The sequence below is a fragment of the Callithrix jacchus genome, chromosome 17, assembly GCF_049354715.1.
Source record: "Callithrix jacchus isolate 240 chromosome 17, calJac240_pri, whole genome shotgun sequence".
Lineage (NCBI taxonomy): Eukaryota > Metazoa > Chordata > Mammalia > Primates > Cebidae > Callithrix > Callithrix jacchus.
This window is the reverse complement of record NC_133518.1, coordinates 49,806,861-49,834,784: the sequence shown is the minus strand read 5'-3', so window position 1 is coordinate 49,834,784 and position 27,924 is coordinate 49,806,861. Positions and strand designations below refer to the sequence as shown.

The 27,924-nt window shown below is 54.0% G+C and overlaps 1 protein-coding gene across 8 annotated transcripts; it reads right to left on the bottom strand.

Moving 5' to 3' along the window:
* Positions 1-5,643: 5,643 nt before the first annotated feature.
* On the bottom strand, positions 5,644-24,940 carry AMOTL2 (angiomotin like 2). Of its 8 annotated transcripts, none has more exons than XM_035277756.3 (10): positions 24,818-24,940; positions 21,003-21,797; positions 17,582-17,888; positions 16,354-16,498; positions 15,879-15,971; positions 11,257-11,552; positions 10,133-10,440; positions 9,332-9,552; positions 8,282-8,461; positions 5,644-7,504 (listed from the first exon to the last, which is right to left on the bottom strand). In XM_035277756.3, the coding sequence occupies exons 2-10, from the start codon at positions 21,734-21,736 to the stop codon at positions 7,446-7,448; spliced, it is 2,343 nt and encodes a 780-aa protein (XP_035133647.2). In that variant the 5' UTR covers positions 21,737-21,797; positions 24,818-24,940; the 3' UTR covers positions 5,644-7,445. The 8 variants fall into 8 exon arrangements, with proteins under 8 accessions (XP_035133647.2, XP_078210315.1, XP_008982047.3 ...); XM_078354189.1 differs by having other exon boundaries at positions 8,282-8,458; XM_008983799.5 differs by lacking the exon at positions 24,818-24,940 and adding an exon at positions 24,073-24,558.
* Between the last annotated feature and the right edge of the window lie 2,984 nt (positions 24,941-27,924).

The following is a 27,924-nucleotide window of genomic DNA, read 5'->3' as shown; positions in this document are numbered from 1 at the left end:
TCCCCCACCCGACTCCTGCTAGAACGAAGTTCCACAGGGCAGGGATTTTGTCTGCTTTATTCCGCGATGACTCCCCCAGCATCTAGAATGGGTGTGGCACATTCTGGTTCCTTAATGGCTATTGGTTGATTGGGTACATGCGTAAGTGCAAGGGGAGGTCTGAGAGGTGAACATCTTTCACTGAATATGGGGTGGGTTGGCAGCAAAATTTCAACCACAGGCCCCTGTCCTGATGACACTGTTCTCCAAGACCAGGTCTTGATGGTCCAGCTTGGGGCCTGCAGGTAAGAGGCACAGGCCTTGGACACAGGCCTTTGACAATGCTGCCCCAACTAGAGGTACACCGACATATGTAAAGGCCAGAGTCTTTCTCGTGGCACAGGACAGGTTCTGTTTTCTCGTCAACTTAGGAACAGAAGGGGCAGGGACTGGGAGACAAATGCTTCTATTCCCCAGAAGGCATCACCAACCTCTCTCCCTCCCTTTATTGTAGTGCTCTGGCTTCTGGGGAGGAAAAAGGGGGAGGCTGGCACCTGGGGATGGCGTGGAGTCTCTGGGGAAGCCTTTCCCTGGATCTTGTCTGGCTCTGATCCTTGTAACCGTGGTTTGAACTCCTGTGAGTTGTTCTTGGGACCCAAATACTACAAGGCATAGCTGGGAACTGCTGCCCTGACAACAAGCATTCCACCCCATGCCACCCTTGCCCCTGCCCCTTTCCCTATCCTCTCTCAGAGGGGGCTCAGGGCTGTCAGGGCCAGGCAAGAGCAGCCCTAGGCAGGTGCGGCCCTCTGAGAGGTGTAGAGAGTTCTGATTCTGCCTGCAGTTCCCATGGCTAGGGCTGGCCACGGACCACATGGCAGTCAGCGCCTGGGCCTGACTCAGGGGCCAACCATCCGGCAGGGCCAGTTCTGGGCTCACACACCCACCTCCACCTGCTCATCCACTCTGCTTCCCAAGCCCTCAGGCTCAGCTTCTCTTTCTCTAACCTGAAGACTCCACCCACCCTTTCATCCTATCCCACCTCTCCCACTTTCAGTGAATGGCAATGGGGGACAGGTGTCTGGCCAAGGAGGAAGAGCTTGGGACCTTTGGTCAGAATATCCTAAAGGACTACTGTACAAGCAGTGTTCGGGGCTACCTGTGACTCCAGGGCAAGGACAAGAGTAAACTCCTGTGTAATTAAAAAGTTCGGTTATGTCTTTTTACCTGTGGCTCCTTCTGACCCAAGAAGAGCCACAGACTAGTGTCTGCTAACAAGAGTTCCTTCATTCTACAGTCCCAGCTGTCCTCCTCATCACGGTCCTGTGGGAGCATAAAGGAAACTGGAGAGGGGAGGCTGCTGGGAGGAAGCGATGTTCAAGCTGGAGGAGAAAAGAGATGAGAAAGGCATTGGGAGGAAAAGGACAGTCACGTGCAAAGGCCTGCAGTTCAGAGAGGCCACAGTGCACCAGGAGCCAGCCCTGCGCGGTTTATATGGCTGGGCATGCACAGAAGGCTGATGAAATCTGGAGCCCCTGGGAAGGAGGTCTAGTTCCCTTTTTTTGCATTGAAAAGTCTCACAGATTTATTACTGAACCCAGCCAACCAGCATGTTCATAACAGACTCAGAGAGAAAAAATATATTCCCAATAAAACATGTCAAACTGTCCAGATAGTGGTGACATTTTCAGCTTGATATGGTAACGTCATTGACACCTTCAGACAGCGTAAGTCTGACACCTTCAGACAGCCATTTCATGTGCAATTCCTTGCAGACCCAGCTTGCTTCTTCTCCAATGTCTCCTACTGGAGTTGTACCTGATTTTATTACCAGTTTTCATCTGAATCCACTGGGAAATAGGACGATTTTGGCCAGGAATCACTTAACCTCCAAAGTCTTGTGAAAAGACATGGTGAGAGGCGAAGTCAAGCACACACCATGATGGTGGAGAAAGGAAGAGACAGGGACCTGCTTTGCTTTTTAAGGTATAAAGGCTATTGTGATTTTCAAGGCAAACCTAGCTATGGTTTGTGCAGTTTGTCACTCTACGGGTGAGATTTTGGTATTTTTGCGATAATGCAATACGCTGTGAAGATTTCCACAGTATGTTGTGTTGAGCAAGCAAAGGCTTCAGAGGAGAGACTGGGCAGGGCTCTTTTCAAGGCTCATGGAGCTTGACAAAAAGGCCAGCTTGATGCAAGAAGAGGCAAACCTGTGCATGGAAATAACCATATTATTGCCCAACATACCTGGAATGTGCCCCCAGGTAGGAGCCTTTGGACTTGCAAGAGGCATTTATCTCGAGACAGATCATGACACCGGCTTGGCTCAGAATCAAAAGCTGATAGGCCCACAGAGTAGACTAGAATGTGTCCCTGTTGCAATCAAGTGCAAGTGGCTTGACTCTCCAGGGCACCCTGAGAGCCAACTGTCAGATGTACCCCACTCCCACTCCCACTGGGGGCTGGAGGTTTGGCTGATGGGTGAGAGCAGGTTGCACGTGAGAGTCATTTACAGCTGGTCCTCAGCAAACTGGTCAGTCCTTTCTTTCGTCCAGGCTCTGAGGTGACAACCCCACCCTGTGCCTGGACCCCAGCCTTCCTTTGTGGGTACCTCCACCCTAAAGAGGGGGTTGTTTATAGTGGATATCCAGAATCAGCCACTTCATCTGCAGGAGAAAAACTGCAGCTTCATTCATCTCCAGATCCAAGCCTCACCTGGGAGACACAAGGATGAACTCAGGTCCTGGGCACTTCCCAGAGCTCCATTCCTTCAGGGAAACATGATGCCCAATGCCCAGACAGACACGGATTTACTGTGAACTTAATGAAGCTTGTGCCTTGGGTTGCTCACTTGAACAGGCTCCTTCCAAAACTGTAGATCTAATTTTGTATTCACCACTTTGCATTCTTTTTCTTAAAGAGGGTCTCCCAAATTACATAAGCTTCAGGCCTCACAAAATTAGACCCACCCCTGCCAGTGCTCCTTGACTCCAGGAAACCTTAGCAGACATGGGTGCCTCAGGGCTCAGGGCTCATGAGCCTCCTTCCCAAACCTCAGGACCTCCACCCTGGCAGCCTAGGGAACGAGACGGAGGAGGCTCCTGCTCAGAGCGGATAGTGTCCTGGCTGCAGCCCAGCAGAGGTGCTCTGGGGCTGCTGGGCCAGGATGGGTGAAAGGGAACTGCCTGCAATAGAAAGTTCAAAGTATCAGCCTAGGAAAGAGGAGCCGACAAGTGTGAAGGCACCAGATCCAATAACACTTCTAATTGTGTCCATATGGCCCACTGGTGGGACATTTGGGGATGACCCGAGGTTGACCACCAGCTTCAAGTAGATGCTGTGATACAAAACACCACTGAATGGTGCACTTCAAAGGGTGAATTTTATGGTATGTGAATTCTTTCTTGTTTGAAAAATAAAAAAGATGCTGAGGGTTCAATCACTGTGGCACTTCTTCCATGTTTTAGATCCAGGCATGGCACGTCCAGGAAGGCACTGCTGGGTGTGGGGGTTTCTGGACCACTTCCAGAGGGGTCAGTCACTCCCAGCAAGCGCTGCTCAGGGAAGACTTCATCCTGGCCAGCCCCTTACTTGTGCCAGGAGATGGGAGAGTGGTACTGCAAACGAATTTCTTGTCTAGCTGGAGTTCTTGGGGGCGGTAAAGTGGCTTTGGCTATCTCTGGGTGACTGGGCCCCAATTTGCTGCCCTTGTTTTGGCATATTTTCATCTAGCTTGCTGAGCCTGGCACATGCTCGGGCCAGGGGAAAAGTTAATAATTAACCAGCAGGTGAGAGAAGGGAGAGAGGCTGGGGCGGCCACTCATAGGCTGCCCTCCTGCACTCGGAGCCACGGGCTGTCCCCTGAGCCACATCCCCAGTTCTGTTGGTGGAGGCACTGGGTGGAGGCAGGGCAGGCAGGTTGGGGCTGCCCCTCAGAGAAGAACTTGGCCTCCAAAGGGCCCCATTGAGCCACCTGAGCTCTGGCCCAGGCTCCACCCCTTCATAGGTGTTAGACACAGAGGGCAAACGCCTCCTGCCATGGGGCCTCACCATCCCTGCCACAGCCTGCAGCTCCGCCAGCTCTGAACTTCATTAGGCTGCCTCATTTCACATGGCACTGAGCAGCTCACTTACTCCCTTTCCTGAGAGAAAATGACACTCAGATGCACTGGTGACCATGTGGCTGGAGAGCACCTGTGCCCTGCAGGGACACTAGCTAGAAGACACTTTCTCTGAGACACATGGTCAGGCCCACATGTACGCACATGCACACAAATGCACATGCACGTACATGTGCAGGGCACACTGGGATTGATTTCTTATTCCCCCTGGTCTGTGTCAAGGAAACATTAGAGTGACTCTCGACAGAGTGCATCTCACAGAAGATACAGATGCTTTGGAAACCCCTGGTTCAAGGCACTGGGGTGAGATGGTGCTCTTGTCAGGGCTTATTGCTCACAGGTCTGAGTTGCCAAGCTGTCCTTTGGAACTCCCTGTCACGGGGACTGACATTGTTTTGGACAGCAAGTCTTAGCAAAGGTAGCCACGGGCTGGTGTGGCCCAGGGAGGAGCAGTGGTGGGACAGTGAGAAGGAGCCCTATTGTTCAGGCTGCCTCCATGAACCAGGCCTGTATCTCAGGTGAGCAATCTAGTCACAGAGCTGACTCCAGTTCAGGGATCCATGGGAGGAAGGCAGGCATAGACACGGCCCCAGTGGCGGGAGGCAGGCTGGAGGGTTGGGTGGAGGTGTGGCCATGGGGTGAGTTTGATGCCTCTGCACGGAGCGCTCCTCATCCGGTGGGGCTCATCACCATCTGCAAAGTTGCTAGGAAAGTTTTTGGATGTTTCCAATTCTTCCACTTGTTTGTCTCCATACTTGTGGGCTGGTAAGCTGGCTCAGGAAGACACCTTCTCTAGGATCACAAGTTAGTTACTCATCAACATGGCTCCTGCATTCCCACATTGGCCCTGAAGACATGTCACTCATGGCCATGGTGGGGAACCATTCCTGTGGCATGTCAGGTAGCCTGTCTGGTGGCCCACTGCTCGCCATGTGCTGACTGGGAACCTCAGTGTCCTGATACACGTGTAGAAGCACAAAGCAGGTATTTTGTTTCTGGCACAAGAACAAGCAAGACTGAGAATGGTTTTCTCTTTTTTTGAATTGAAGCAATATGCTTTCCTGAGCATCAGGAAAGAGTGGTGATGTCACAGCAAAGGAGGGAGGCAGTGGCTAAGAACATGCCACATCCTTGAATGTGTTCTGCATGGGTCCAGGCAAGGGGCAGGCATGGTGCCTGACCTTCTGGATGGTTTCGGACAAGGCTTTATGTGCTAAGTGGGAGAGGGAACAGGAGTTGGGGAAAGATAAAGCCATCTTTGGACACCCACTCCCACTGTGGGTAACCACAGCAAGTGGCCAAAGCTGATTAGAACAGAGCTACCTGGAGAGGCTGCCATCTGCCAGGCACTCCCTCCCCTCTCTGTGAAAAGGGATAAATGCCAACCAGATCCTCATTCCAACTTGTCCTCCATGCAGGTTCACAAAATTCCTAGGTTCTATTTGGGCCCTTGAAGAGATTGTACTATGACATGGGTGGCCTCCCAAAATCCCTACCGCCTTTCCCTTCCCTCAGTGCAAAGTCTCACTGTGCAAAGACATCACTTTTAATTATTTTTTTTAATTAAAATACTGTTATACCCAGTGGAATGCAGCAGCAATCCTGGTACAGGGTGGCATAACAAAACAGCCATGTTTACATTTTAAATATTTACGATAACTTAAACATACAGACACACATCATGGTCTTTGGCAGAAAATGTTCACAGCACAAAAAATACTTTAAAAGAATTACCAAATATTAATCCAAAATATATTAAGTTGTTTTTTTTCCTTTCACAATATTTTTTGCCTTTTTTTCCCTCTTTTTTCTTTTTGCTTTGTAAACAATGCACATGAACCAAATGTATTTTTCAGCTTTAAACAGGGGTAGGGGAATTTTAAAAAAATATGCAATTGTCCAGCAAATGCAAATGTTTAAAAAGAAACCATGGAAATAAAACAACACATACCAAACCTAAAAACAATAAAGGAAGAAAACGAAGATCAAGGAGAACTACAAACGGTCAAGACAAAACCGCTACAACCCACCAGTAGCTTCTGGGGCTGAAGTGAGCAACGCTTTAAGACCAGAGGTCAAAGTCACTGCTGCTAGCAGGCTGCCATGTGGGTGCTTCACCCCAATTCCAAAGCATCTGGTCCTGTTTAGGGCACTGGACATGGGTAGCTTGAGGAGCCGACCTCCTGGGCACTGTTTTTTGATGGGCTCCATCCAGAGAACTTTTTGAGTCTTGTTGCTCATTAACTAGCTTTCAACAGCTGTGCTCCTCTCCCAAACCCTCCAGGTGGGAACAAAGACGCTTCTGAGAACAAGACAACACCGCCAGTTTCTCAGAGAGAACTGGTGTTGGGTGGGGCCACCGAAGCCCAGCTGGGAGCATGGCAGATGTCTGTTCACGGTGGCTCATTTCATCTGGCTCAGGGTTTATGACCAAACTGACAGGATGTCCCAGGGACAGGAGCTGTGGAGCCACTTCAAGAAGCTGGTGGTAGGGGCCCTGTGGGCACTTCCAGGGCTCAAGATGGAGCAAAAGGCAGCTGAGATCCTGGGACTCGAGCAGCTTTAACACCCACGGGGGAGGAGGAATAACTGCCAGGCCGGTCAGAAGTTTCAGGAACTGTGATAGTAGGAAGTGGGGAGCGCAGCCCAGGGAGACTCATGGGAACCCGCAGGCCTGTCTTCTGTTCCACAAGAAGGGGAATTATATACAAACTGCACACTGTCTCCCAGTCCACTTAAATGGCCCCTAACCCACAGCAAGAGAGGGTGAGGCCGTGGCTTCTGCAAGACTAACACCCTTATTAGTCCCCAAAAGATTCAAGTCTTAGTATCCCAAAAAGGCAGTGAGGAACTGAAGAGCAGATGAGGTTGGCTGGAACCAAACTTAGCTAGAGAATGATATGGCTGACTTGATCAGCGAGCCAGCCCATCTGGTGTCCACGGGCAGCCAACCTTGGAAATTAAGTCTCCCAAACCAACACAGCCCCTCCCCTGCCTGAGTGACAGCTGGCGGGGCAGAGGGAGCTCAGCCCCTTTCTGAGCCATCAGTTGCTACTCCAGTAGCAGGCCTTGGGCAACAAGTCAAGGCTGAATTCTCATTCTCCATCAGGCTGGGAGGAATGTGGGCTGAGAAGCAGAGTCTTCTGTGGGTGCTGGTGCTCTCACAGCTCTCCTCTCCCCTGGGGTCCTCCTCCTGAACTCCTGGGACCAGATGGTCCATGAAAATGAGTGTCTGGCTGGGGAAAGGGACAGAGCAGCAGTTGGAGAAGCTGCTGAAATGGCTGAGAGTGGCACAGGGCAGAGGAGGGGAGGGAATGGCTCAGTCCTGAAGCACCGCCTCCTTCAGATCAGTATCTCCACCATATCTGACAAGTCCTGGACCCTGGATATAGCTACGGAGTCTGGAGAGAGGCAAGAACACAGGCACATGCCAGTGAGTGTTACTAGATTGCTTTGAAAATCCTGGCACATTTTAAAGACAAAGATCTGTCTTCACTAACTTTTCCCACCTCTGCTGCCCAGGTTCCCAGAACTCGCCCAACTAAGCACAAAGCTCTGCTCCCTCTCAGCACTCAGCCCGGCCCACCAACCTCCACTGTGTAAGATGCATTTATTTCTAACTTTGAACTCGTTGGAGGGCTTAGAGAGAGCAATGGAGAGCCCTGAGGGAGGGAGGCTGCAGCATTCTTTTCATGCCTGTGGTTTTCTGAGATCATGAGGCACAGGCAAATATGCAAAGGCCAATGTGAAAGGGGAGTGGAAAAAGAAATGGATCTTCTCAGATTTCTGCTTCCCAGACTCTTTTTAAAACAGGCTTCCAGAGTGCCATCAGCATGACTTGCGAGCTCCATTCTTGGATAATCAAATTGGAAATTAACTATGTAAGGAAGACCGTGAAAGAGGAGCTAAAATGCCTCCCATCTGGTTGCTCTCTTTCTGAATTCTGGATCTGTCTCCAATCAGGGTTTCCAATTGCCCTATTCATGTGTCCAGCCAGCCCTCATGTTCACATTGAGGCAGGCCAGGCACCCTGCTCACCTCTGGCTATGCAGGGCTCCCCAGGGAGTGTGGGCAATGACCCAGAGAGGGGCTGGGAAGAAAATGCCTTGGTGTTCCAGTTCACACCCCAGTGCCCCCTCAGCCCTGCCTAGCACAGAAGTGGGGTCAGGAGGACTTACCCAAAGACACTGCTCGCTGGCCATTGCCGCACCCCAGAAGGCTGTCGGGCTCCGGTGGCAGGGAGGCAGAGGGGCTTTCTGGTAGGCCGTCAGTCTGGGTGCTCCCATCTCTGCTCCCGTGTTTGGCATGGGCAGCAGGGGGAGATGGAACCACTGGCTCCTCTGTGGGTGTCCTGTCTGCTGGAAAGGTAGATGGATGGTTATTGTCCTACCTATAAGACGTGGTCCTGGTGAAGGACACTAAGTTAACTGTCCCTGCTGGGGATTCAAGGTGGAGTGGGCTGCTCTTGATTTGCAAGAACTTTAAGCCGAAATGCTCCTATTTTCAAATGGGAATAACTACCAGATTGGACTGGTTTCCAGATGTTTTGAGTGGTAGGACCCTTCTTTGTAGATTAAGTCTTCTAGAGTTTCTGTGGCATCTGTTTAGAAGGAAGAGTGGAGGGGGTGTGCATAGAAGGTGCATCTGCACAGGAAGCTCTATTTTCCTTTTTTTTTTTTTTTTTTGAGACAGGGTCTCACTCCAGCCAGGCTGGAATGCAGTGGCACGACCTCGGCTCACTGTAACCTCCGCCTCCCAGGTTCAAACGATTCCCCTGCCTCAGCCTCCTGAGTAGCTGGGATTACAGGCGCCTGCCACCACGCCAGCCTAATTTTTTATATTTAGTAGAGACCGGGTTTTACCAAATTAGCCAGGATGGTCTCGATCTCCTGACCTCGTCTCGCCTGCCTCTGCCTCCCAAAATGCTGAGACTACAGGCATGAGCCACCATGCGTGGCCGTAAATTCTACTTGTCTTAGACAGTTCAGTGGCTGGGGCTGAAGTGTGATGGAATTTATGGCGATGGGGTCAGTACCCAACTTCACATCAGCAGGATGGCTGGGAGCTGAAGAGTCACTAGAGGCAGAGAATAAGCCAGCTCCCCTGGGAGAGAGTTAGGAAGCCCTGGCTCTTATGAGCCTCAGTTCTGGAAGGAAAGGTCTGACAATCTGTGTTCAGGCTCAGGCAAAACTACCTCTCGATCTATCCCACCAGCAGCCTCCTCTTACCTGTAGTCAGCCGAGCAGGGGCATCTGCGGCTTGTCGCTCGTTAGAAGAGAGCCCTTGCCAGCCCTGGGTTCCTGCTGTTGCAGCCGTGAAGACAGATGGCACCGACTTGGCAGGACGAAGGGAGCCCTGGGTGGCCTTGCCTGGGTCTCTCCTGGAGCGCTGCTGAAGGACCTTGATCACTGCATCCTTCTCCAGGATCTGGGCATGGAGCACTTTTAACCTGATGGGTGAGAGGCCATGCCCACATTGTCAGACCCACAGATTCAACAACTGCCACCCTTCCTGCCTCATAGACATTAGAGAACCGCCCCCCGACCCCGCCAGGCTGGATCCTTTTGCCCTTGTAGCAGGGACCTAGAGGGGCCTTAGAAATGCCAGCTCTGGAATTCAATGCTCTTAGAGCCCAGGCTCTGAAACCACCAGCGCATAAGGCCCTGGGCCCTTCTCACACCAGCAAAGGCAGCCATCAGAGGTGGGTGCCAGAGTCATGAGACGATAGCAGTGGCACAGCCCTCATTTTGGAGGGTGGCATTCCAGACAGGGAGGCAGGGCCCAAGCCCTGGATAGCACCCAACACCTCCCCAGTCAGAGTCTCCTGGGTAGACCAAGGACTCAGTTGGTATTTCTGGGAAAATGCATGTTTACAGTGCTTGGTGTGCCAAGCATGCAGGTTCAGCTCCAAAGGGACTGCTGAGCTGTGTGGTGAAAGGGGCCTGTTTATCAGGGATCAAGGACAGGGCAGTAACTGGATGTTGCCACCCGCTTCCCCAACCTCAGGTGCCTGGCCTGCAATGCCAAACCTGCTTTCCATCTCCTGATGCCTGTGGCCACCAGTGAGCAGACCCTCATTGAAGCTGCTGCTGGGCGAGGGCTGGGGGGAGTGTCGGATAAGAGTGGTGTCACGCTGGGCGGCAGCCGTAGCAGCCGCATCCATGGCAAACTGCCTCATGGCACGTTCCTCCAAATACTTCTGCTCCCACTTGGTCATGTCGGCCTCCAGTGCCAGGATCTGCTCCTCCTTCTCTCGCAGTTGTTCTGATAGTCGCAGGGCGCTGAGCTCTGGGGACCCACCACTGCCACTGCCACCACCTGGGACACCTCCCTGTCTCTGCAGAGCAAGGAGTGGAGAGTGTGGTCAAGGGTGGAGGCTGGGGTACGACAGCCACTGGTCTTCGCCTCCACACAAGGACTATCACTTGTACATGTACATGCTCAGTCATACATAGCATACATTTCCCCAATCTTCCTCTACTGAGAGATGGGGGTGCAGCACAGTTCCCCACCCCTGCCCTGAATCCTATGGCCAAGGGCACAGAGACACAGGTGACCAGACAAATCATCCTCCAAACTGGCAAAGGGGGTGCTATTCATAATTATACTGGGAAAACTGGTGTAAATTAGAACAGAACTGGGCAAACCAGGGGGTTCAGTCAGGATACCTCTGTGGCAAGGGTAGGGGGTGGAGAAAGAACTCTATGTGGTTTGTAAACACCAAGAGTTGTTGACATGGAAGTCCAAAGTGAGGCTAAGGACTATGGATCTGGACAAGCATCTTTCTTCCCAATCCCAGGGAGGGACAAAAAAGCTGGCTGGCCTTCTATACCCAGGCTCCTGACTTACTTTCTCTAGAGGTCAAGGACAACAAGCCCTGCTACTACTGAGGACAGGAGTCTCCTGGGGCTGGGCATGGGCCAGGTGGGAGGGCCTCTGCTAAGACTGATGAGTGGAAGAGAGCATGCAGCAAAGGTGGGGCAGAGAGCAATCACCCTTGTAGCCTTCCAAGGGGCCTGCAGCCTAGATCTAAGCAGAGGCTTCTGGGGCCTCGGCCTTGGCCTCCAAACCTACAGTCCGTGAGCAGGAAGGGAAGCCGACATCCTCAGATGCTGCCCTAGCCTCGACACCTGCACGGGTCTTCTCAGCTCACCTGCTGTGCACGTAGGGCCTTGAGTTCCTGCTCCAGGCGAGTCCGCAGACGCAGCTCCAGTTGCTCCCGTTTCTCACAGGCTGCCTGCAGCTGCCCGAGTGCCTGCTGCAGCCGCTCCACTTTCTCCACGTAAGCCTGCTTCTTGCGTAGCTCCTCCTCAGCTCGAGCCGCCCGGCCCTGCGCGTTGCCCAGAGCCTGCTCCAGCAGCTCGGCGCGCCGCCGCTGGTCCTCGATGGCGCCGCGCAGCAGTGCCATCTCTCGTTCCAGCTTCTCTTGCTCCTGCTGCTGCTCGTAGCCTGCCGGGAGAGAGAGGCTTGGTCAGTGATAGTGACCATGTTGGCTGGCGTGGGGCCAGCCTCCTGGGCTCTGTGCTGACCACTGGATGAACACAGTTGCTTCTCATTCTCTCAACAGTAATGGGAATTAGGTACCACTATTAACCCCATTTTGTGGAACAAGAAACTGAGGCCCAGGTTAAGTCAGGAGTAAATGACAGAGCCCAACTCCAAGACCCTCGTAGTAACAACTGGGCTACCCTGTCTTTCTGATGGGAAATACTGCCATGGGGCACCTCCAAACACCATCCACGTGTGCCAGGGGCCACTATGTCTAAAACACATTCACAATTTCCCTTGAGCCTTGTGACTGATAGAGACTGTTGAGGTAGGAGCTGTGATGCCCACATACAGATGGGAAAACAGGCTCAGGTGGGCTGTGACATGGTCCTCCTTCAAGTGGGAGAATGAAGGAAGGCGGAACAGAACCACCATCTGCTGTCCCGCATACCAGGCACTTACACATCTTATTCTATGAATCCTCCAGCCCCTCCAGGTAGGATTTGGGATCCCCAACTTATAGGGTAGAAAACGTAAAAGGAGAATGGTGCTGTCAAATGGAAACCCCCGCTGGCCAAGCTCCAAAGGCCCAGGTTGCCTCTGGCTGCAGGGTGAGGCATTTGTACCTACAGGTCACACAGAGCTCTGGGGCTCCTTCTGCAGACCTGGGCCTCTCCCGTTGAGGGCAACTTTTCCTTCCATGATCTGGAAATATCACTGAGATGTGGGCAACCAGGCTCAGAAAGAAATGCAAACTCTACAGCACAGTGAAAATGACTATGGCCCAAAGATCTGTGTGTGAAGGTTCAGCTATCCTTTTAAGTCATTCTATTAATTGCCCAAAGAAACTCTGCTAAGAGACCCTCTCCGCATGGTCAGGAGAGGCCCAAGTCAGACCACAGAGCCCTCCAACTGATGCTCTAGCCTTAAACCCACCACCCAGACACCTGCCCCTTGAGAGCACCAGACTGCCCCCTGAGGAGTGGGTAAGCTGCCCACCTTGCTGGAGAGCAGGAGAGGGGCATGGCTGCAGGCTCCCCGCTAACGAACCTAAAGGCACTGTCTCTAGAACAGCATTCTGATTCAGTGGAATTTTCTGCCATAATGGAATTGTTCTATACTGTACCCTTCAGTGCAGTGGCCACTGGGCACAGGTGCTACTGAGAACTGGAAATGTGGCTAGTAAGATGAAAGAACCGAATTTTAAATTTTATTTGATTTTCATTAATTTCAATCTTTGAGCTACATGTAGCTAAGTACTTGTCATATAGAAGAGTGCAAGTTCTGGAACAGAAGATTGAAGTCTTGGGACCCTGGCACGTGGAATGGAAGGCAGCATTCATTTACTCAGGGCCCTGGGGCAGGTCAGGAGGACACAGAGGCAACTTAGGTTAGCTCTTGGCTCATTTTGGATTTTTTTTTTTTTTTTGAGACGGAGTTTTGCTTTTGTTACCCAGGCTGGAGTGCAATGGTGCGATCTCGGCTCACCGTAACCTCCGCCTCCTGGATTCAGGCAATTCTCCTGCCTCAGCCTCCTGAGTAGCTGGGATTACAGGCATGCACCACCATGCCCAGCTAATTTTTTGTATTTTTATTAGAGACGGGGTTTCACCATGTTGACCAGGATGGTCTCAATCTCTTGACCTCATGATCCACCCGCCTCGGCCTCCCAAAGTGCTGGGATTACAGGCATGAACCACTGTGCCCGGTCCTTCATTTTGGATTTTCGAAGGCTAAGCCCAAGGCTGGTATCATTCTGTGGCATGGAGGAAAAAATGGGGAAGTCCAATAATATTGAGATGGATGTGTTCACACTTTGCTGGCTTAACATCCATTGAGTAGGGTGGAGGGCAGGCAGGTTTGGACTCAGGCAGGCAGGACACTCCCCTACTCCACCTGTGGGTTCACAGTTTGCCCAAGGCCTGCATCTCATTCCAGCCTTAGCATGACTCTGCGGGGAAGGGTTCTGTTTCATCTCATAGCTGGAGAAGCTGAGGCGCAAGGAGAGAAGAAACACTCCTAAGGGGGTGGAGCTAGCAGGCAGGCCTCAGGCCTCATGGCCAGATCCACAGGGGCACAGCTGGCCTAGAGGGACCAGAAGGGCAGTGCAGGGGGCCTGTGTGGCTCACCTCGGAGGAAAAGCAGATGGCATTGTTGATAATGGCCAGACTTTCCTAGTGTTGACTGACCCCAGATAAAAGGGTGGTCAATCAGACACATCTTTCCTGCCTTTGCAATGGCTACTACCCAGCAAGGAAGAGCTGCTTGGGTTTCCTCAGCCCTGGGGAAGGAGGGGCCGGCGGACCCAGCCTTCTGCTTCCAGAAGCTTCCTGCAGCCTTGTACAATCTCTAAGGCCCTGGTGGGGGCTGGGAGGCTTTGAGCTCCGGCCATCCCCTGCCAAGAGGACCCTGATAAAGCCTTGAGCCTGCAGGATCTCGCGAAGGAGAGCTCCATAGCAAGAAATACGTGGCTCTGGTGGGGGTGGGAGGGGACACCCGGAGGCCAGCTGAGGCGGGCAGGAAGCCAGGTGAGGTGCCGGGGGACCTGGGATGCGCCTCGAGCAGCTAGCGAGCCCCCACCTCCACGTTCCAGACTCCCTTTGTGCTCACCCTCCCTCCTCCCTAAGCCTGGCGAAGGGTGCCAGGCGGCGCGCACCGGAGAGAGCGGTGGGGGGCGGGCTGGGAGCGGAACAGCTCGCAGCTCTGGAATGCCAGGCATCCAGGTCACCCGCGGCTGCGAGATTAATGGCTCCAGCGAGAAGCCAAGAACAGTCCGGCGCTCACTCGCTCCCCGGGGAGCGGAAACGCCTCCCGGCTGGCCCCCCTCTTCTCACCCCCTAGCAAGCTTCCAGAAACCCGCCCCAAGGCTTCCTTTCTTTGGCAGAGTCAGTCCCCAAAAGTCCGCCTTCCTCCACAGGCGCCCTAATCTGCCTTGCGCCTGCAGCTTCTCCTCCCCAGACTCCTCAGGGCAACCCCAGGGCTGCCCCCTCCCCTTTCTCCCTCATTCCCCTTGACTCCTTCCCAGAGACCTTAAGGCGCAGCCACCTCACCCCACTGAGCTGGTAGAGCCCAGCCTACCTCCTGCCCCACCCCGTCTATTCCTTCAGTGCTGTGTTCCCCCATTCCCTGCTCTAGTCTTTGAACCCTCTTTGAAGGAAGATGGGGTGCTGCCAGCCAGAGCTTAGTCGTCAAGCTGCTCCTCCATTTCTGCACCCCACTACTCTTTGTGCCATTCACTGCAGGATTCCTGTGAGGCCTCAAAGCCACGTTTACCCAGCTACCAACCACTCCCATTCCACCTCTCAGCAAACACCCTGAACAGCACTCAAGCTCCTAGTAGGAGCTCAATAAGTAACTGCTCTCAGTCTCTTCTGATTGCTAGAGCCTCCCACTGCTGAGCTCAGGGCTCCCTTTGCCACCCAGCCCACGTACCTCTTGAACCACCCAACAGCTCCTTCCTCTCTGGCTGGCTCTCCACCCCTGCCATCCCCACAGGGCCTCTCTCTCAGGCCACCAGGGCTCCTAATCACCAGTTTCTAGGACTACCACCCTTGCTCTTTTGAGTCTGTGGGAACCTGCACCTTCCTTAAGCTCATCACTTCTCTCTCGACCTCCCTGCCATGGTACCTTCCTGGGCCTGCTCCCATTCTCTCCTGAACATCTGCCAGGTGCTCAAAACACATCTGCTAATAAGCTAATGAATGAATAAATGGACTATTCAATGAACTTGCCCATTCTTTTGCGATGCTTAGACTACTCCCTTTAGAATGCATCTGCTGGTTCCGGTCTAGGAACCCAGTTTTGGCTGTCTCAGGCACCTCCGCTTTGGCTGCTTTACTATGGCCCAGCTCCACCATGCTCCCCTGCCTCTCACATTCCCACTGCACACTCCCAACCTTTCTGCTGCTGGAAGCTCTCTGGGAAACCGTCAGACCCTTCTTTCTCCTTCACCCCACCTGTCTTCAGGGCTACCTTGCCTCACCCACTGCCCAGTGCACTGCACTGATGGCCGGCACCAAAGCTCAGCAAATCACTGCTCCCTGGCCTTCCCTCTCGTATCAATTGATCTTCTCAATAGATGTAGAATTAGATCCTGTTCTTCTCTGGAAGGCACTTCTCCCCACCATAGCCAGATCCAGTCTAGTGCTGGGCACACAGCAGGCAATAAACCTATTCCCAAAGTACTGCCTTGCAAGGGGCCAGGCCAATCTTCCTGGTGTCCAGAGGGTGTGCAGTGGTCCCATTGCCTGCACGCATGCCAGGCTTCTTAGTGGGGCCCCTACTCACTCTGAGCAAGCAGCTTGGCCACCATGTCCTGACTGCCAGCCTGGGCCTCCTGTGTCTTGCTTGCCAGGCGGCGGTTTGCAGATTCCAATCTCTCTGTTTCAAAGGAAGGAAAGATGTTTTAGTGGCAGGTGAAGCTACCAGCTTGGGATTTTTCCTGACGTCCTATCGGGATGGGGCTGCATCCTCCACGCTGGTGATGGGCTGATAAGGAAGCCCTAGCTCAGCTTAGGGCCCAATGGGAGGGAGCCTCCTCTGTCAGAAGCCATGACCCGGGCCACATGATGGGAGCTCCCTGAGTGTATCCTAGGCCTGTTACACAGAGACGAGCATCTCTCTTCCAAGGAGTCTCAGCCTGGCTCTCCGAGTTCATTTGCAATTTCTGCCCAGAATAGAGATCCCCACTTTTCCCCCAGAACAGAGGAAGTCAGCCCTCTGCAGAGGATCCCCAACCTCCACCTGTGTGACTGGCTCTCACCTCTGAGATCCCGGTTGAAGTCCTGCAGCCTCCTCATTTCACTGTCCATCTTGTTCCGCATGGTCTTCTCCAGGGCCTCACGCTTGGAAGAGGCTCTGGTCAGGCTCTCATGGGCCTCAGAGAGCCGCAGGATTTCACTTTCCAGCTGCAAGAGGCAGACAGCAGAGCTGAAAGAAGGGGAGAGCTCCCAGGGAATGATTCCAGGCTGACCCACTACTCTCCATCAGAAAAGGTGACAGATAAGAGAGGACACCAAGCAGGAGCAAAAACTCCAGGTGATATGGTGGGATGGTCAGAAGCTTGTAGCCTCGGGAAGTAGACTAGACTGCTGGGACCAGCAAGCAACGGTCCCATCAGCTGCCCCAAGGACCAGATGCTGAGTGAACCTAAGGCCAGGTACTTTGGAAGTAGCTGCCTGCAGGATGACTGAACACAGCTTCCCTGTGCCCAGTGTCCAGAAGGAAGCACTCTACTTTTGGCTGGCTTCTACCAAGAAACTGAGCACAGTGGGTCAGAAGTGGACTCCAAAAGACTCCAGCCATGCTGGGGTGGTTTGACCTAACTTGGACACCCCAGGACAGTCAAGGGAGGCCTGAGGCCGTCTGCTAAAGCAGAGCCTCAGCAGAAAACTGGTAACCCTTCACTAAAGGAGTGGGCACCAGGCCTAAGCCTGAGCCGCCTCTGCCTGGAGTATCTGGTGCCCCAGGCATCACCATCTACCCAGAGGGCCAGCCCGGTCCGGGCCATTCCTCCCACTTGGCTGCTGGCAGGTTCCGCACGTGCTCTTAGCTGGCCTGTGATTCCAACAAGTCGCTCGTTTTTTTTCTAAGAAGAGAAGCTTTCTTTTTGGCTAGGGCTGGCCTGGAACAGACTTGCTGTTGTGTGGGGGACACAAAGGGCTCTCTGTGGGAGGTGTCCATTGGAGTGGGTGTGTGCAGGGCAAGGGTGCGAGTGTGCAGGAGCTGGTGAATGAGCTCTTTCTAATCACCACTGGCCAGCAACTGCTCATGCTCCGGGCCTGCTCTGCCAGCCTCTCGGCTGTTCCCCAGCTGTCTGGAGTCAGCAGGAGGGTGCATGAGGGGTGAGAGAGATGGAAAACAGAGGGATAGGGGGAAATCCAGCCAGATGATTTTCAGGCTCCTCTGCTTCTCCTTGGACTACCCACTCCCCAGGCAGCCCCTTGGGGTCCCTTTCTGGTCTGTCCCTCTGAAGCCCAGGCAGGGCCTACCTTCTCGATGCGGCCAGTCTTCTCCGCAGAGCTCTCCAGCTCCCTCTGCAGCCGCTCATTGTCCCTCTGCAGCCTGGCATTCTCCCTCAGCACAGCCTCCATCTGGGCCACATGGGCACTGCCCGAGGTGGCTGAGGAGGCCTGGGCACTCACTGGTCCCTCCACAGCAGGTGGACTGAGGGAGCTTAGGGGGCCGTGGCCGAGAGCAGCTGGATGTGGGGGTGGGGTGTGCTCCTGGGGCTGCTGCAGGTACTGGTACTGCTGCTGCTGTTGGAGGAACACAGGCGGCACCTGGGCCTGCAGGATCCTGGGGAACAGAAGAGACGGTGCTCAGAGACAGCACAGACCCTCATGGCTTCCACCCAGAGCCGCCCGGAGTCACCCCACTTCTAGGCATCCTGGGAAGATGATTCATTATTAATAATCGATATATTATTAAAATTACCGCGGATCATTATTCAACCCTTCAGTGTTAGGCAGGGACTAGAGGGAAAGGCCTTTTCCAAATGGTTCTGCCGGAGGCTCTCAAGAGCCTCCAGGGGCCGGAGGGGATTAATGTCAGGATGCTTGTTTCACCCCTGCCTCACAGTGGCTGGGGCCTTGGGGATCAGCCTGAGGAATCCTGGGCCTCCTAAGTGACTAATGCTTACATACGTTATCTTAAAAAATGCACTCTGACACTTCTAATCAATGGAAGGTTCTTTTTGGGGCTGGAGGCCATGTCAATTGTGACTGAGCATATAACCTTCCAGGCCCCAGGGCCACTTGGTGGCTGGGCCCCAGCAGCACCTTGTGTCTGTTATGAGTCGCCAGTTTCAGGACTGCCCAAGAAGCATTCATTTTCTCCCTCCCATTTCGAGCCCAGGCACCACACAACCACAATCATTTTTAGAAGACTCCAGTTAAGGTTAGAGCGGCAAGACAGATGTCAGGGTGAGACTGAGTGCTAGAGTCTGACAAGTAGAGGTTCAAATCCCTGCTCCAGCTGTTTAACCTTGGGCGCGTGCCTCAGGCCGACAGACTGGGCATAGCTCTGTGGCATCATGAGGGTCTCCAGCCTCGCCAGGGTTTGTGAGGATGCTATGTAAGGCCTGGCAGAGTGCTGGGCGAGCAGCAGGCTCTCCTGGAGTGACGGCCCATCCTCCATTTCTTCTAGTAGGAACCTCAGCTTACCCTCAGCTTAAAGAATCAATGTGGCCCAAACTCTGTGTGTCCTTGGAAGTAGGGGCTGCCTCTGGACTACTGCAGTCACTGAGTTCAGGGAACAATGTTCTTTTGGCCTCTGGCATTGGTGTAACATCACCCCTAGGGATCTGTGTTGAGGGCAGGAGCAAAGGGCAAGGGGCATAGGGAGTCCAAGGCCCTTCCTAGGACCTTGTGCTTTCCACTGTCACAACTGCCTCAGTTTCACAAAGAATCTTCCAAGTCCCAGAAGCCCTGCAAAAATCGAATTCCCCTTCTGGGTGCATCACCTCAGCACTCATGCACAGCCAGCCTGCACCCTCTACAGCCTACGGGCCCCTGTTCTTCTTAGGACCCTAGGCTAGGAGTCTAGCCTCTAGTTCCTAATAAATGATCTTCATCAGATCATCAGAAAGGAGATATCGTACAGATGTATTTCTCCTACTACCTAAGGTGGGGCTTCCAGTAAGAGCTGGGCAGGGGCACCCCACTGGAGTGTTCAGACTCTCCATCCCACTGCTAACGTGGCCACTCTCAAGGTTGCTTCAAGAACTTGCTCTCCCCTGTACTGGGCCAGGCAGACACAACTGGCATTCTTTGGGGATGACTTAGCTCCGAGAAAGAATAGTAACTCCTTTCCCTTCACACTTGCTTTCCTTTCTCCTGGTCCTCCCTCCCCTGCTTTTTGTTCTCCTGCAAACAGTCTACTTCCTTGCCACGATTACTATCTTTTCCTGACAGAGTTCAATAAGGCTTGTCCAAAAGAAGAAATGACCACTCACTCAGCTTCCGAAACTCTTCCTGACCGAGCCCTGAGAAGGGAGATAAGGTGTGAGTCTGGAGGGGGTGGAGGCTGGAGAAAAACCAGGAGGCTCCATCCTCTGGTTCCTCCATACCAACGCCAGCACGTCACTAATTTCTCCAGAGCAAGTAAAGGCCGAACGGTGGGAAAGTGGGTGACTAAAGGAACACTCAGCAGGCATGAAGAGAACCAGACTTTGACCTTGGGCCACCAGAGAAAGAATCTGAAATCCTTGGGGCCCTTTGGTGGGGTTTCCCGGACTCTGTAAGGGGACATGTGGCCGTGATGGCTGTGTCTGCCTCTCTGGAGAAGGTGCGGGGCCAGATGAGAAGCCTGAGGCAGAGCCTTGTTTCTAGGAACACTAATTTCTCCAAACTCTCTGGACTTCCTGCCTCCCCCACCGCACCCCCCCCTTCCTGCTTCCATTCTGGCCCTTACAAACCATGCTCTGTATGTAGTCAGAGGGAGTGTTTAGAAAAGGTAAACCAAATCACATCATCTGATGGCCTCCAGGCACACTCAGAACCCAACTCTAACTCCCTACCCTGGCCCAGCAGCCTTTCTGGAGCCTCCCCAGAAAGGTCCCCCCTGGATCCAGAATCCTTTCCCACTGCAGGCTGCAGGCACAGGAGCACATGGCAGGGAACGAAGAGAAGAGACAGGGCAGCTTCTGCCCTGGTGTAGGATGCAGAGAAGTCTCTAATGAGGCCACTGGGCCTTTCCAGCCTCTAGTTAGGAATGTCTCCCAATAATCATAGAAAGCAAGCTACTTACATTTTCTTTAAAAAATTCCAAAGATGCTGGGTGTGGTGGCTCATGCCTGTAATCCCAGCACTTTGGGAGGCCGAGGCATGGCAAAACCCCGTCTCTACTAAAATACAAAAAATTAGCCGGGCATGGTGGTGCGCACCTGTAGTCCCAGCTACTCGGGAGGCTGAGGCAGTAGAATTGCTTAAACCTGGGAAGTGGAAGTTGCAATGAGCTGAGATCACACCACTGCACTCCAGTCTGGCGACAGAGCAAGACTCTGTCTCAAAAAAAAAACATCTAGAGAAGGAGGTCCCACCTTCTCCCTAACTTGGAAACAGTTTGGCAATGATTCCCAACCTTGGTTTTAGTTCTTTCTGAAATCTAACCTTTAACCCCCTGCTGCAATTTGTGTCCTCTGGGGACTCAGGTTACTTGAATGCTACAGCTAAGCAAACAATGGTGTCTATCTCTGAATTACAGCAAGGAACACCACACCACTAACTTCTTAGGGCACCTTAGCTAAGTCCCTCTTTTCTGCCAGGCATTAGCTTTCTCTTCTCAAGAAGGCTGGAGGTGGGATGGGGATCACGCCAGCTCTGACACAAGTTGTGATCTTGAGGCTCTCCTCCCTGAGACCTGTACTAGAAGAAAGCCAGGAGTTGGAAAGTTGCAGGTGGGGAGAGTTACCTGACTTCAGCATGCTGGAAGTGCGGGCTGCCACGGGCACGGTACCGTGGGTCAGTGACAGCAGTGGTGGTCTCATGAGCGAGTACAACGTGAGGGTACTGAGGTGGAGGTCCTCGGGACTCTGGGCCCTCAGCAGGGGGTCCCCTAGGTGGGGGGCCCTGCTGGCTGCGGGCCAGCTGTGGGAAGCTGTGGGAGGAGCTCATGTGGCTGGGGGTGCGGGCGCCATTCCTCTCCAGGGACAACTGCAGGAGCCGTTCACTCAGTGAGCGCACGTGCCCATGCCTCAGCTCCCGCAGGGCCTCATCCTGCCTCCGACTGCCTCCAGGAGCCCCACGGGGATCTCGGTCCCCAGCATGTGGCCGGGGCCCCGCCTGCTGGGCCGCGTAATACTGCGAGTGGGCCTTGGCCTCCTCATAGGTGGGCAGCTCCTCTCCCTTGCTGGGCTGTGGGCATAGCCGGTAGAGGGTGTTCTCTGCCAGGTGGTTCTCACCACCCTGATGCTCCTGGCCCTGGGGCTCCTGCCTGGTGGCCTGCTGCAGCACCTGACTGTCTTCAGGTGCCAGAATCTCTAGGGAGGTCTGGGGGCTCCCTGTGCCCCCAGTTCCAGCCCCACCCCGCAGGGCCTGCTGCTGGATGGCTAGCAGCGTGCGCGTCTCAGTCAGGTTGCCGTAGCGCAGCTGCTCCTGGATGAGGCGGTGCAGGACTGTCCCCGAGGAGTCTTCCAGCGTCCTCATGCTTCTTTGGCTTGCACACAGCTGTCAGGATAATGGCCAGTGGCACCTGGCCCCAGAGCACCTGGAGAGAGAGAGAGAGAGAGAAAGAGAGAGAGAGAGAAGCAATTAGTGTGAACCCATGGGAAAGGAGGCAGCTTTCTAGGATTTCCATTATTACTCTGGTGGAAAGCGGAAAGCATACAAATGAAGAGCGGGGGTGGGGGCAGTTCAGGCAAGCCTGGGTTCGAGTACCAGTGCTGCCATCTATTGATTAAGGCAAGTTACCTAACCCCTGAGCCTCAGTTTCTCCATCAGAAAAATGCAAAGAATTCTGCTTGACTCATGGAGATGAGAATTAAGAGGCCTTTGAGCTCCTGGTACAGTGAAAATCCTGGTAAATGATTACTGTGATAACATTCATAGAGGCTTACTATTCCTGGAGAAAGACATAAGAAAACCAGAAGATAATCCACCAGGAACCACTGCCTCTATAGCCACCTACCCATCAAACAGCCTGATGAGCAATTCCAAGGCAGGCCTAGTTCAGATCTAACCACTTAGCTATTCAGTCTAGGGCTGGGTGGGGACCCAGTTTATTGGCAGGTGATACAGAAGGCATGTAGTCCAGTAGAAGCCCTAGGTGAAAGTCCTCCAGGACCCCCCCCAGAATGAAGCATGCCAGAGCCCAGCCCTGGCACAGTCAACCTACTACCCTCTAGCCCACTGAACCCCTGCCCACTTTTCTCACTCTCCCAGAACCAAAGAGCTCCTGGGGGGTGGGCCTGGGCTCTGCTTCATCAAGGGCTGCTGACAGAATGAATCCAGGACTCCCTGTCATGGGATGACCTTGGCAGTCATTCTGCAAGGTGAACAGGAAGGAGGAGGAATTGCACCTGAATTTCTGAATAAGGGATGAATAAAAAGGCTCGACAATGGTTTTGTGAGATGAGGCAGAAAGTTGCCACCCATTAAGGTCAGTGGGTCAGTCTTAGAGCTGACGGTAACTGCAAGAGAGCTCCAGGAAAAAGAAAGGATGGCACGACGTCTTTTATGATTATCCTCCCCAACACACACACATGCACGCACACACGCTACTTGGAAAAGCCCTCACTGGTCCTCTAAGCAAACAGAGGATGGGCTTTCAGCATCTTTCTTGACATCAGTGTCAAGGAAGATCATCTGGACTTGGGCTTTCTCCAACACAAATCTCCAAACTGGGATCCAGGGAAAACTAAACGGACTCCATACTGCCAAACATCCTGTGTGAACAGGCAGGGGTTGGTGGGGAGTGGGAGGAATGTGGCCCCTCCTCTGCCACAAAACTAGCCCGTGTCCTGCTTCAGTTTGGGTTATGGTATGTTGGCAGAACAGCCATTCCCAATCCTTTCCCTCTCCCCACCCCGGGCTCCAGCTGCCCAGAGCTGGGGACTGGGGTATGAGTCTGGAGGGCACCTCTGTACCAATCCTTCCTGGCACCCATTCATGCGCCCCCACACACAACGAGGGGTAGATATTGCAAGACTCCGGCGCTACCCGAGGCAAAGCAAGCAAACGGGATTTAATTCGCTCTGGAGTTTTATCTCGGGGCATTTCCTTAAGATAATTACTCTCTGGCCGACTCCCACAGAGGCTGCAAGGGAGCGGCCGGAAGGAATGCGGAGCCTTCCCGACAGATTCCGGGCGCTCCACAGTGTGCGGGGACTGGGAGCAAGGAACATCTCCAAGGCCTCGCGAATTTGTCCCGGCCAAGCCCCTCAGATTCACGACCTTTCAAATACCAAACGACCGAGCCTTAACTAAAACCTGCTTCCGCGCCCCCGGCCGCGCCCCTCTGCTGCGCTAGCGCGCTGAGCTCTCTGAAGGCTGCCTGTCTAAGCCAGCGCGCGTCGGCTGCCTTGGCCTGGGCTCCAGCTCGCCTAAGGAACCAAAGTGACAGTCTCCAAGCCGGGAGACTCTCGCACCCCAGCCAGGACTCCAGCTCCACCACGACCCCGGGCGGACCTGGATCGCCGGTGGTCGCGGGTACGCCTGGGGCTAGCCGGTGAGGGTAGCCCGTGGCCCGGAGAAGTCTTTAAGCATCGCGGGTCCGCCTCCCTCCCTCTCGAGCCCTCTTTGTTTTCCAAATACTCCAGCGCTGACGTCACCGGGCTGGACAGCAGGCTGCATTCTTTCTAGGTGAGAGCCAATTCGTGTCTCCAGAGAGGATTTTCCAAGGAAGACAAAGAGGAATTCTTGGACTAGTTGGAGGCAAAGGCACCTGTAACCCCCACCTAACCAAATCAACCCGCGAGACCCTGCAAATTGAACCCCAAGCGGCGCCTCCAGGCCTGTCCCCCGTCACCCCCACCCCGGCCTACCTGCAACCCGAAACACCGTCGCCTCTATAGAGTCTGCCCTCTCCGCTCTCCCCCAGCCCCGGGGGACCGGCGCGCTGCTAGAGCCCCGCAAAGCCAGGGGCGCTGGGCTCCCAGGCGGAGCGGCCCTTGCCTGGCACTGCGGCTGCCTCGAACGGGCGCACTACGCCCGGAGTACGCTCGATCCTCCGGGCTCCGACTCCCGGAAAAGGCCGGGCTGCGCCGAGACTCCGGCTTTGGCCGGGGCACGTCTCTGTGGCCTCGCGCGCTCTCCCCAGCGCCAAGCGGCCTTCCTTACCGCTGCGGCCCGCGGGTGCCCAGCACAGTCAGACACTGCAACCCCCGGCTCGGCCCTGCTCAGCTCGGCGGCGGAGATGTATTCTCGGCAGTGGCGCCGACGCTCTGGCAGTTCGCGCCCCAGCGCGCAGCCCCAGGGTCGGTCCGCGCTGGAGGCGGCTGTTATGCCAGGAATGTGAGAGTTTCAGGTTCCCCCTCGGGATCAAAGCGAACCACAAATAACCTCTCAGCGCGCCGCCCTCCTCCGCCCTCCGCCTCCTCCAGCTCCCTCCTCCCGTCCCCCGCCTTCCTCCCGGGAGGCGGCGCTGCTGGCTGAGCGCCGGGCCGGCCCCTGAGCTCCGTTCCTCCGCACTCAGCGCCCTCCAGGCCGCAGTGTGTCCGCCCCTGCCCCCCGCTTTGCGATCGGAGCTGCTGGAGACAATTTAATACAACTCGGCCCATTATTGCTTACACCCCTAGTCGCCGACCCGCTCTCCACCCTTCATCCCGAAACCCATCGACGGAACGATACAGCAAGGGCTGTGCCACGCTTGTCCCGGGGTTGCTGCGGGAGAGGCTCCGGCTGTGCGTGTGTGTGTAAACCGGGGGAGGGGGTAAGGGAAGAAGGACCGCAAAGACGTCTATATCCTCAGGGCTGGGAGCTTGTCCCGGGAGAAGTGAATACTTCCAGCCTCCGAGCCTCTCTTTCCCCTAACCCCCAGTGCTTTCACCCCCGCGGCAACCTTTGAATTGCACTTTTGTTTACAAACACCTTCACCAGCTCTTTTACGAACCTTCTCCACAGGAAGCGTGAATCTGTGTTGGAAAATCCTGTCAATTTGATCCATCTACCCAACCGAATCTCCCGCCGCCAGGCGCTCTGTCCACCTCTTCCCCAAGATAATAGGCGCCCCTTTACGCAGAGCGCAGGGTGTGCCACCGCCGGCTTTTCTCCCAGTCAAGCGATCCAGCCTTGCCTAGCATCCTCCAACGGAGTTCTGTTATCATCCCTGTGTTATAAATGAGGACACCAGGGCTCAGAGAGCTTAAGCAGGGTGCCCAGAGTCACACAGAAAGAACCAGACAACCAACCAGGGGCTGCTTGGGTTTTCATTCTCAAAACCCCTCCGTTGCCATCAGAATCCGGGCTCCCTAGATGGACTGGGCAGACGCCAGGAACCTTCCTCTTTCCACCTGCCCGCTCCTTGTTTTAGTCTCTTCTTTACCTCCCCCTACACCCCTGCCAGCCAGCGGCCTTCCCTTGTATCCACTTCTGTGGCTCCTGCATGGAATCTTCTTCTCTGCCCCCAGGACACTTCGTCTGCTAGGTGCAAACCCCTTCTTCAGAAAGCCTTCACTGACACACCCTGTCCCAGTTCCCACTACACAGGGCCTCTCTACAAGTCAGTTGGGCTGAAGTGGGGGCAGTCAGGCCCCTGTCCACCCAGAGAGTCAGGGCTGATTTCTTCTTCCCCTGGCTGGGTCCTCCCCTCAGCATGGAGTTTGCAATTCCCAAATTCACCGGAGGGAACCAGGGACAAGGAAACTCTGGAAGCTTAATAGCCAGGGACATTGTTAATTTTTAATAAAACTCCCACAAAAAGTGTGTGTGTGTTTTACTTGGAAGCCAAATACTGTTTCAAATAGTGATTGCATCTGAGATGATTGAGCAAATGGGTCATTTGTGAAGAGGTCTCTGGGTGGCCTTACCTTATGGACAGTGTAATTGGTGGAGGAGGGGAATGGTTGTGGACATGTGTACTCTGGGTTGTAAAATCTCGGGAAAGATCACGTCTTTCAGGCATTTGGGGGGATACCTCACAACATGTTTGACAAATATTCTTGAGATGGTTGCAGAAAGGCATCAGTTCAAGGCAGCTAGAGCAAAGGGGGTACATCTTGGAGTGGACAGGCCTGCTGCAGAGCCACACAGGTCCCCATGATTGCTTATTTCTACCTCCCAAGGGGACAGAAGGGGGAGAGGGATCCCAAAACCTAAATGAGAAATGTGCATGTACTTTTCTTATTTTTCCCTTCTCTTTTTCTCTGCATGAAGAATGGAGGGCAGCATCTTCCAAGCATGGGGTGCCGATAGGCTCCGTGGAGCCTGCTTAACCTGGCAGCCACCCCAGCTCTGCAGGGTGGCTGGTCGAGAAGGTGACCACCATTCAGATGTGCCAGAGTCAGACCTCCACAGGGGACACTGGGCTGGCCAGCCTGCTTGTATATGAATCTTTGCTTACAGCAACGGGGAGAGAGGCTTTCTTCCTCCACCTTTGTCTCTCGTTGTCTACTTTGTCCCCTTCTCCTTTACCTCCTCTCTTCCTCCTGCAGGTTATGATTCTTCCCAGATGACAATGTGCCTGGCTGGGTCAGGAGTCCTACAAGATGCAGCGGTGACCTAGTTCTCAGAGTAAGCCAGGCTGGAGGCCTTTGCTCTGGGAAGTGTGGCTCCTTGGGGTGTGGCTGCAGCATAGGTGTGTACAGGGCTTAGCAAAGGATCCAGGCACCCACATCCTCACCTCTTTTTAGCCTGGGTCTGGGTCTGTGCCTGGTTTATGGCCTCAGCTGGCCCTGCAGCTGCAGCTCACTGCACCCAACCAGAATATGAAAATGAGCTCTTGGTGGGACCCTAGCAGCTCCTCCCATGCAGCTGGGAAGGAAATGCTCCCCCTTACTTCCCAAATGGTTGCTCAGTAGAGGAGAGCTCCAGGGTGCAGGTGGCAAGATCAAAGGATGACTGTTAGTTGTGAAATTCACTTTTCCAGCTTCCCTTGGGCACTCCCTCTGACAGGTTATGGGAACAGGAAGGCTACCAGAATCTGGAGCACGAAGCAAATTCATAGGAAGAATCTCAACAATAGGATGGAAGATCCCGTGCTCCAGTTCCAGGAGCGAAGAAGACCCAAGTGGGAGGCTTTCTCTTTGTCCCCTCTTCAGCCCCTTCTCCACCCCTCCCTTCGTCACTGCCTCTAGGTTTTCTCCCCCAAGCCTTCTCCTTCCACTGTTGCCCCCGCTCCCTTTCACTCTCTTGCTTCAGGTCTGAAATCTCCATAAAGGACAAAGGAACTCACGGGGTCTGTGTCTTTGGGGGTTTAGTCCCCCAGAGTTGGAGCATTTATGAAATTAGGCCCCACAATGGTTCAGGTAAGAGGATGTTGTCCTAAATAAATGAAGAAGCCCTGCCTCTCCAAACTGCACATTCCTTGAGCCCCTGGTCTTCCTCTGTGGCCCTTTCTTTCTGGTGCCCCTGCTAGCCCAGGATTAAGAGGGTTCCTACCAATGGTGAGGTCACAAAATGGGTAGGGAGCTCTGAACGTTGCTCCCATTTCCTCCCCTTTCTTTTGGGTCTGTAACCGCCCAGAGCCTTCACAATTCCCAGTCCTGCATGGAAGATGTATCTAACGGATATTGGCGAATAAATGGATGAACTGCAGGAGTGCACGTTTGAGTTTATTTCTGTGTGGATAGCCATCAGACTGGGAAGGAATGGGGTGGGGATCCAAAAATGGGCACATTCTGGCCAGTCAATAAAAGAAGACCGGGGGCCGGGTGCGGTGGCTCAAGCCTGTAATCCCA